Genomic DNA, 10,467 nt, shown 5'->3' on the forward strand with positions numbered 1-10,467 from the left:
AAGGACTTCTTGGGGAAATGGCCGGCTCTTCGGATTGAATCACAGGTAAAACAGACTCACTTCTCTTTTCTGCCACTCTTCACACATATTTCACTGCCAAATTTTTAATATGTATCACATTCAAATGGAACAGCAAATGCCACTATTCACTGTGTGTAAGAACTATCACTTTGCATGTGACCATGTTGCTCAACAATGTATTTTAACAGAACATGTTGCATCACAAATGTGTTTTCTGTTGCAAATCGAGTATTAGTCTTTTTATATAATTATTTTTGTTTGTTTTTGTAGCTTTGTGCTGAGTTCCAACGCATCACAAACGTCAACATAAGGAACCAGTTCTATGCTGTGCTTGACCAACACACACCTGCACTGGTGGCCTTGTATAGGCAGAAGGCGGCACGAACCGGTAAGATATCAGAGGCGCTGAGTGACATCTTAAAGACTTATGAACTGATATGTTTTGTCTCTTATGTTTACTGTGATGGCCAACTTATTCAAACTGAAAATTCACTTTTGAGGTTCTTGCAGATTGTGAATCCATTTAAACGCTTTTTAATTTCAAACTTTACAGGAACCCGTAAAGCGCCTCCATAATTCAGAGAACAACCCACACAAATACGATCCACAAACCGGGTAAGACTGCGTATTATATACTGTAAATGTTAGTTTAATCTACCACTATATGGATTTGAAATACTAAAACTGAATTTCATTAATGATGCCTGCAACTTTTTCCCCCAGAATAAATTCATCACATAACCTGGCTGTGACCACTTATCTCTTCAAAGAATTAAGGACAACTTTTACAGACGTTGACCCTGAATGTGCAAAAGGTAATCTTAAAGATGTTGTAATCATTTTAATGTCCTCTGTTTTACTTAGTTTTATTGGCATTACATTTATTTATGATTTATTTAACAGGTTGCAAGACGTATTTTGAGACTTTGCGGAGGAAGTATTCTTTGGCTCAGCCTGAAAAGGCCAAGAAAAGAAACACTATGAAGAACACTGCAAAGAACCGTCAAAGAAAGAGACGGGTAAGTTAAGAAACTGGTTAAGCAGTTGTTGTTTTTTTCTTCTTCAGAATGTAACTGTCCTCCTCTCTGTGTTTTAGTGGTTAAATTACTGTCATGTTTTGCAGTTGCTGGAGACCATGTCCAGTGTTGTACAAACCCAACACATAAAGGGAACTGTGGAAGACTGCAACAATAGAACTGATGTCTGATGAAGATGCTATTGTTGATGGAAGGCCAGTGTGGATGCTGAGGTCTCCACCAAACAGAACCACAGAGTTATCTGCTCTCTGCCAGGTACTACAAACCAGACTAGAGGCTGACCCACGCTACGTCACACCACCAGTGCATCATGGCAGTTTGAAAAAATTAATATTTACATATATACACTTTAATTTCTATATTTATTTATTGATTTTAAATTGTTTTATATTGTATACTTTGTATATTTGTTCCTTTTTGATGTGCATGTTGCTGATCTCCACGTTTTGTATTTTATTCCTTTACACCTTTAACATTTCTTTTTCCCCATTCATTTTAATGTATGTTTATAATGTTCATGTTATATTTGTTTTTGTTCCTTTAAATTTTCATCCCCTCAAATATTTTTGTTCCCCCATTCCTTTTTAATGCTTGTTTATAATGCTCTTTGTAATGTTTTATTTACCTTAATAAAAATGTCAGACTTTCTCATTGTTCTTTGTGTGTGTTTTTAAAATTATATTTGAATGTATTAAAATTGGGGTAAGGGGGGTTTAGTGTATACTGAGCAATATCTGCATAGCTGGCCTATAACCAATCAAATCACTGTGCGAAAAGGCCTAGGGTGGGTTATGTTCTAAAAGTAACCAATCAAATCACTTTCCTGGGTTTTCAATGTATCCTGTCCTCCAATAGTGGTCTGGGTAATGGGAGTGGTTTTAAAAGAAAAGGACCAATAGGGGGGAAGGCCAAAAGGTGCACAAAGGTGTGAAAATGTTCTCTTGAAAAAACCTTTGAGGGATTACTTGCCATGGCAACAAATGGCTGTAGCACGGGAGTATACGTCCACAACATACATCCGATTTGGTATCATTTCGGATGTATACGGATATATACAGACCCATGGAATTTGAGCTATCCGGCCAGTATACTCCCGGATTCTTCCGAATTCCAGCAGTGTATACAGGAGTATACTGGTCCGGATACACCTCTTTTCATGCAGTGATATAAGTGGCTATATGTGGAGTGATAGAACTTCAAGGCCCTAGGCATAGTTGTCTATAAAAATCTCATACAGCAATCATGAGAACAGCAACATGAAAACAAATAAGAAGAACCCGTCAAAGTCTAGAACTCTTGATTAGTTTGATTCCATAATAACCCAATGGATGAATTGCAAAAAGCAAGTGCATATTTACTATCTGGATGGCAGGCTACACAAATAAACAAGGTGTGCAAAGTGGTGCAATGGATCGCTGGGTCCTACCACCTTGGTGAAAACTTGCTGGGACTCGAGGGGTATATATGCCTCCAGCAAAGGCTTCATCAGATACCATTGGGGAACAGGCTTTGACCCCATAGGTGATATCTTTTCCCTTCAAGGTTTATTAATAGAACATCACTGGAACAGAACAATACATCCACACAGAGCAAACTTGAACTAATATAAACTTTTTCTTACAATTAATTTTAAATACCTAAAGAGTTAAATATGCCAAGTAAGAAAACATATAAGTGGCTACATGTGGTGTGATAAAACTTCAAGGCCCTCGGCATAGTTGTCTATAAAAATCTCATACAGCAATCATGAGAACAGTAATATGAAAGCAAATAAGAAGAACTCGTCAAAGTCTAGAACTCTTGATTAGTTTGATTCATAATAACCCAATGGATGAATTGCAAAAATCAAGTGCATATTTATTATCTGGAGGGCAGGCTACACGAATAAACAAGGTATGCAAAGGGGCGAAATGGATCGCTGGGTGTGATCGCTGGCCATTCTGAATGTCACAGAGGCATGGGAGTTGGTTTATATCATTCACAGTGACAAGAAGCCTTTGCAGTTTCATCATTGGCAGCTGCCAAGCAACTCCATGGCAACCAAACAGAGTACCCTAGCAACCAAAATCCAAAGAGGGATATCTTCCATTCTGAATGTCACAGAGGCATGGGATTTGGTTTGAATCATTCATACTGACAAGCAGCCTTTGGAGTTTCATGATTGGCAGCTGCCAAGCCACTCCTTAGCAACCAAACAGAGGACCCTAACAACCGTTTATCAAGACCCATGTCTCTGCATCAGAACATCGTATAGAGATGGAGGTTGGCTCTTTTGTTTTGGTTGGGAAACAGTCTGTAACTATCACCATGGTAACTGAATTCACATCCTAGCAACCGTTTAGAGCCACCTAGCAACCATATTGCAACATATAGAAGCCATATTTCAGCTCCACAACATCGTACAGACATGGTTGTTGGCTCGAATGCAATCATGTACAACACCCTAGCAACCAAGTGGAGAGTTTTGCCACTGCAAGCACCACTTCACATTTTCTTCAGGAAATGTACATTCTAGTTAGTGGTGCTTGCTGAAAGCAAGGCATCACTATTGTTATTGCTCATACTTATTAGTGGTGCTTGCTGAAAGCAAGGCATCACTATTGTTCTCTTGCATACTTATTATTATTAATGGTGTTTGCTGAAAGCAAGGCATCATTAGTGTTCTCTTGCATACTTATTATTATTATTATTATTAGTGGTGCTTGCTGAAAGCAAGGCATCACTAGTGTTCTCTTGCATACTTATTAGTGGTGCTTGCTGAAAGCAAGGCATCACTATTGTTATTGCTCATACTTATTAGTGGTGCTTTTTTGAAAGCATCACTATTGTTATTGCTCATACTTATTAGTGGTGCTTTTTTGAAATTTTGAATTTTGCCACTGCAAGCACCACTTCACATTTTCTTTAGGAAATGTACATTCTAGTTCTTATTAGTGGTGCTTTTTTGAAAGCATCACTATTGTTATTGCTCATACTTATTATTAATGGTGCTTGCTGAAAGCAAGGCATCATAAGTGTTCTCTTGCATACTTATTATTATTAGTGGTGCTTGCTGAAAGCAAGGCATCACTATTGTTATTGCTCATACTTATTAAGTTGGCTTGAGAGAGCCAACATATTGAAATCCTATTTAAACTTATTAGTGGTGCTTTTTTGAAAGCATCACTATTGTTATTGCTCATACTTATTATTAATGGTGCTTGCTGAAAGCAAGGCATCATTAGTGTTCTCTTGCATACTTATTATTATTAGTGGTGCTTGCTGAAAGCAAGGCATCACTATTGTTATTGCTCATACTTATTATTCTTATTATTATTAGTGGTGCTTGCTGAAAGCAAGGCATCACTATTGTTATTGCTCATACTTATTATTAATGGTGCTTGCTGAAAGCAAGGCATCATTAGTGTTCTCTTGCATACTTATTATTAGTGGTGCTTTTTTAAAAGCATCACTATTGTTATTGCTCATACTTATTATTAATGGTGCTTGCTGAAAGCAAGGCATCATTAGTGTTCTCTTGCATACTTATTATTATTAAGTTGGCTTGAGAAAGCCAACTTACTGAAATCCTATTTAAACTTATTATTCTTCTTCTTCTTCTTCTTCTTCTTATTTTTCTGACCGCAAATTTTTAGACACTAACTCCTCCTAGACCGTTCAAGCTACATACTCCAAACTCGGGTCAGACCTTCATACTGTTCTGACTTGGTGTGCTATATCTTTTCAGACTGATTTGAGTTGTGGTTTTCTTAAAAAATAATATTAAAAATCATAAAAATCCCATAGACTTTCATTGACCAAAAGTCCATGTCTGTTTGAACTATGTTTAATGTAAACTGCTAGAAGCCATTGATACTCAATTAAGCTTTAAGCTATCTATGTTCTTTCTAACTAATAACTAATCTATCTATCTATCTATCTATCTATCTATCTATCTATCTATCTATCTATCTATCTATCTATCTATCTATCTATCTATCTATCTATCTATCTATCTATCTATCTATCTATCTATCTTCAAACCTTTCTATCTATCTATCTATCTATCTATCTATCTATCTATCTATCTATCTATCTATCTATCTATCTATCTATCTATCTATCTATCTATCTATCTATCTTCAAACCTTTCTATCTATCTATCTATCTATCTATCTATCTATCTATCTATCTATCTATCTATCTATCTATCTATCTATCTATCTATCTATCTATCTATCTTCAAACCTTTTCTATCTATCTATCTATCTATCTATCTATCTATCTATCTATCTATCTATCTATCTATCTATCTATCTATCTATCTATCTATCTATCTATCTATCTATCTATCTATCTATCTATCTATCTTCAAACCTTTTCTATCTATCTATCTATCTATCTATCTATCTATCTATCTATCTATCTATCTATCTATCTATCTATCTATCTATCTATCTATCTATCTATCTTCAAACCTTATCTATCTATCTATCTATCTATCTATCTATCTATCTATCTATCTATCTATCTATCTATCTATCTATCTATCTATCTATCTATCTATCTATCTTCAAACCTTTTCTATCTATCTATCTATCTATCTATCTATCTATCTATCTATCTATCTATCTATCTATCTATCTATCTATCTATCTATCTATCTATCTATCTATCTATCTATATTCAAACCTTTTCTATCTATCTATCTATCTATCTATTTATCTATCTATCTATCTATCTATCTTCAAACCTTATCTATCTATGCTACAATCAGTAAATCATACTTGAACATGGTAAATCATGGTATACTATAGTAAATCATAGTAAACTATATTAAATCGTGGTAAATCATGGTAAACTATGGTAAATCATGGTAAACTATGATAAATCATGCTAGAATCAGTAAATCATACTTGAACATGGTAAATCATGGTATACTATAGTAAATCATGGTAAACTATGGTAAATCGTGGTAAATAATGGTAAACTATGGTAAATCATGGTAAACTATGGTAAATCATGCTAGAATCAGTAAATCATACTTGAACATGGTAAATCATGGTATACTATAGTAAATCATGGTAAACTATGGTAAATCGTGGTAAATCATGGTAAACTATGGTAAATCATGGTAAACTATGATAAATCATGCTAGAATCAGTAAATCATACTTGAACATGGTAAATCATGGTATACTATAGTAAATCATGGTAAACTATGGTAAAACGTGGTAAATCATGGTAAACTATGGTAAAATCATGGTAAACTATGATAAATCATGCTAGAATCAGTAAATCATACTTGAACATGGTAAATCGTGGTATACTATAGTAAATCATGGTAAACTATGGTAAATCGTGGTAAATCATGGTAAACTATGGTAAATCATGGTAATCTATGATAAATCATGCTAGAATCAGTAAATCATACTTGAACATGGTAAATCATGGTATACTATAGTAAATCATGGTAAACTATGGTAAATCATGGTAAATCATGGTAAACTATGCTAAATCATGCTAGAATCAGTAAATCATACTTGAACATGGTAAATCGTGGTATACTATAGTAAATCATGGTAAACTATGGTAAAACGTGGTAAATCATGGTAAACTATGGTAAAATCATGGTAAACTATGATAAATCATGCTAGAATCAGTAAATCATACTTGAACATGGTAAATCGTGGTATACTATAGTAAATCATGGTAAACTATGGTAAATCGTGGTAAATCATGGTAAACTATGGTAAATCATGGTAATCTATGATAAATCATGCTAGAATCAGTAAATCATACTTGAACATGGTAAATCATGGTATACTATAGTAAATCATGGTAAACTATGGTAAATCGTGGTAAATCGTGGTAAATCATGGTAAACTATGGTAAATCATGGTAAACTATGATAAATCATGCTAGAATCAGTAAATCATACTTGAACATGGTAAATCATGGTATACTATAGTAAATCATGGTAAACTATGGTAAATCGTGGTACATAATGGCAAACTATGGTAAATCATGGTAAACTATGGTCAATCATGCTAGAATCAGTAAATCATACTTGAACATGGTAAATCATGGTATACTATAGTAAATCATGGTAAACTATGGTATATCGTAGTAAATCATGGTAAACTATGGTAAATCATGCTAGAATCAGTAAATTATACTTGAACATGGTAAATCATGGTATACTATAGTAAATCATGGTAAACTATGGTAAATCGTGGTAAATCATGGTAAACTATGGTAAATCATGCTAGAATCAATAAATCATACTTGAACATGGTAAATCATGGTATACTATAGTAAATCATGGTAAACTATGGTAAATCGTGGTAAATCATGGTAAACTATGCTAAATCATGCTAGAATCAGTAAATCATACTTGAACATGGTAAATCGCTGTATACTATAGAAAATCATGGTAAATTATGGTAAATCGTGGTAAATCATGGTAAATTATGGTAAATCATGGTAATCTATGACAAATCATGCTAGAATCAGTAAATCATACTTGAACATGGTAAATCATGGTATACTATAGTAAATTATGGTAAACTATGGTAAATCGTGGTAAATCATGGTAAACTATGGTAAATCATGGTAAACTATGGTAAATCATGCTTGAATCAGTAAATCATACTTGAACATGGTAAATCATGGTATACTATAGTAAATCATGGTAAACTATGGTAAATCATGGTAAACTATATTTGGCTAAATCTATATTTTGAACTTATCAATCTATCTATCTATCTATCTATCTATCTATCTATCTATCTATCTATCTATCTATCTATCTATCTATCTATCTAACTTCAAACCTTTTTTATTTGTCTATCTATCTATTTATCTATCTTTTTAACTAACTAATCTATCTTTCTTTTTAACTAAATAATCCATCTTTCTTTCTTTTTAACGAACTAATCCATCTTTCTTTCTAACTAATATATTTTTCTTTCTTTCATTCTAACCAATCTATCTTTCTTTCTTTCTAACTAATCTATCTATCTTTCTTTCTAACTAATCTATCTTTCTTTCTAACTAATCCATCTTTCTTTCTTTTTTTCTTTCTCTTTCTTTCTTTCTTTCTTTCTTTCTTTCTTTCTTTCTTTCTTTCTTTCTTTCTTTCTTTCTTTCTTTCTAACTAACCAATCTTTTTTCTTTCTCTCTCTAATCTATCTTTCTTTCTAACTAATTAGTCTTTCTTTCTTTCTTTCTTTCTTTCTTTCTTTCTTTCTTTCTTTCTTTCTTTCTTTCTTTCTTTCTTTCTTTCTTTCTTTCTTTCTTTCTTTCTATCTAACTAATCCACCATTCATTCATTCTTTCTTTCTAACTAATATTTCTTCTTTCTTTCTAACTAATCAATCTATCTTTCTTTCTAACTAATCTTTCTTTCTTTTTTCTTTCTTTCTTTTTCTAACTAATCTTTCTTTCTAACTTATCTTTCTATCTAATCTTTCTAACTAATCTTTCTTTCCTTTCTAACAAATCTTTTTTTTCTTTCTTTCTAACTAATTTTTCTTTCTTTCTTTCTAGCCAATCTTTCTTCTTTCTTTCTAGCTAATATTTCTTTTTTCTTTTTCTTTCTTTCTACCTAATCTTTATTTCTTTATTTCTTTCTTTCTTTCTTTCTTTTTTCTTTCATTCTTTCTTTCTACCTAATCTTTTTCTTTCTTTCTTTCTTTCTTTCTTTCTTTCTTTCTTTCTTTCTTTCTTTCTTTCTTTCTTTCTTTCTTTCTTTCTTTCTTTCTTTCTACCTAATCTTTCTTTCTTTCTACCTAATCTTTTTCTTTCTTTCTTTCTTTCTTTCTTTCTTTCTTTCTTTCTTTCTTTCTTTCTTTCTTTCTTTCTTTCTTTCTTTCTTTCTTTCTACCTAATCTTTCTTTCTTTCTTTCTTCCTAATCTTTTTCTTTCTTTCTTTCTTTCTTTCTTTCTTTCTTTCTTTCTTTCTTTCTTTCTTTCTTTCTTTCTTTCTTTCTTTCTTTCTTTCTTTCTTTCTTTCTTGTTCTTTCTACCTAATCTTTCTTTCTTTCTGCCTAATCTTTCTTTCTTTCTTTCTACCTAATCTTTCTTTCTTTCTTTCTTTCTACCTAATCTTTCTTTATTTTTTCTTTCATTCTTTCTTTCTACCTAATCTTTCTACCTAATCTTTCTTTCTTTCTTTCTTTCTTTCTTTCTTTCTTTCTTTCTTTCTTTCTTTCTTTCTAACTATTCTTTCTTTCTAACTAATTTATCAATCAAAATTTAAACTACTTTAAACTTCAAACTACTTCAAATTTCTAACTACTTTAAACTTCTAACTACTTTAAACTTCTTCAAACTCTCTGGTCCGGCTTTCTCAAGCCAACTTAAAGTTTGTCTCAACAAACTTTTTTTTCTAGTTCTTCTTCTTATTATTCCGGACAAAAGTTTAGCGCGTAATGCGCCCCGCACCGTTTGTCACAGACCCCTGAGTGAAGTGTCAAATCGACCGGCTCATTGAGGAGAGGTGTGCTATGACTTTTCTAAGCGATCGGGTGTACGATGTTCGCACAGCGGACGAAAAAGCGGCCAAAAAAGTCCCATTGACTTTACATTGGGCATTCTAAAAATATTTGAATCCCAACCGACGTTTTCACACACACAGACTCCAAAGGGCCTGACACCCCTGCGTCTCTCCCTCTCTCTCTCCCTCAGAGGATTTATATTATCAAGCAGCCAATAAGTAATGGCCTAAAATCTTGATAGCCACACCCTAGCAACCAGTTTCAGCACCCTAGCAACCACTAAGAGCTCCCTAGCAACCACCCTAAACCAAAAAAAATGTTTTTTTTACATTTTTTTGTATTTTTTAACGCAATATTACACTCGTGGCCTTGCGATATTGCTCCATGCTTGTGCCTATTTGGCCATAGATTTTAATAACTCTATAAAAACTCCATAGTAACCATCTTTGACAACTACTAACCACCTAGTAACACCATAGCAACTACCAATAATACCTTAACAACCATCCTGAACACCCTAGCAACGTCTAGAAACGCTCTAGTTACCACCAAAAATACCGTAGCAACCACCCAGAACACCCTAGCAACTGTCTAGCAACCCCCCAGAACACCTAGCAACTGCCTAGCAACCACCCAGAACACCATAGCAACTGCCTAGCAACGCCCTAGCATCCACCTAAAATACCATAGCAACTGCCTAGCAACACCATAGCAACCACCAAGAACACCCTAGCAACCACCAAGAACACCCTAGTAACGCCCTAGCAACCACCCAGAATACCCTAGCAACTGCCTAGCAACACCATAGCAACCACCCAGAATACCCTAGCAACTGCCTAGCAACGCCCTTGCAACCACCCAGAATACCCTAGCAACCGCCTAGCAACACCATAGCAACCACCCAGAATACCCTAGCAACCACCTAGCAAC

At 33.8% G+C, this 10,467-nt stretch overlaps 1 protein-coding gene across 1 annotated transcript; it reads left to right on the top strand.

Moving 5' to 3' along the window:
• The first annotated feature begins 307 nt into the window (after positions 1–307).
• On the top strand, positions 308–1,496 carry LOC308702776 (uncharacterized protein). Its single transcript, XM_081385851.1, has 5 exons — positions 308–409; positions 575–636; positions 745–836; positions 925–1,040; positions 1,145–1,496. The coding sequence occupies exons 1-5, from the start codon at positions 344–346 to the stop codon at positions 1,226–1,228; spliced, it is 420 nt and encodes a 139-aa protein (XP_081241977.1). The 5' UTR covers positions 308–343; the 3' UTR covers positions 1,229–1,496.
• Positions 1,497–10,467: the final 8,971 nt, after the last annotated feature.

The sequence above is a fragment of the Scardinius erythrophthalmus genome, assembly GCF_964197995.2.
Source record: "Scardinius erythrophthalmus genome assembly, chromosome: 15".
NCBI lineage: Eukaryota > Metazoa > Chordata > Actinopteri > Cypriniformes > Leuciscidae > Scardinius > Scardinius erythrophthalmus.

Bases quoted from the DNA above. Each gene is read 5' to 3' on its own strand.
- LOC308702776 (XM_081385851.1), top strand. From the start codon at position 344: ATGCTGTGCTTGACCAACACACACCTGCACTGGTGGCCTTGTATAGGC. The intron at 410-574 runs GTAAGATATCAG...CAAACTTTACAG, and splicing joins GCAGAAGGCGGCACGAACCG to GAACCCGTAAAGCGCCTCCA. The intron at 1,041-1,144 runs GTAAGTTAAGAA...CATGTTTTGCAG, and splicing joins ACCGTCAAAGAAAGAGACGG to TTGCTGGAGACCATGTCCAG.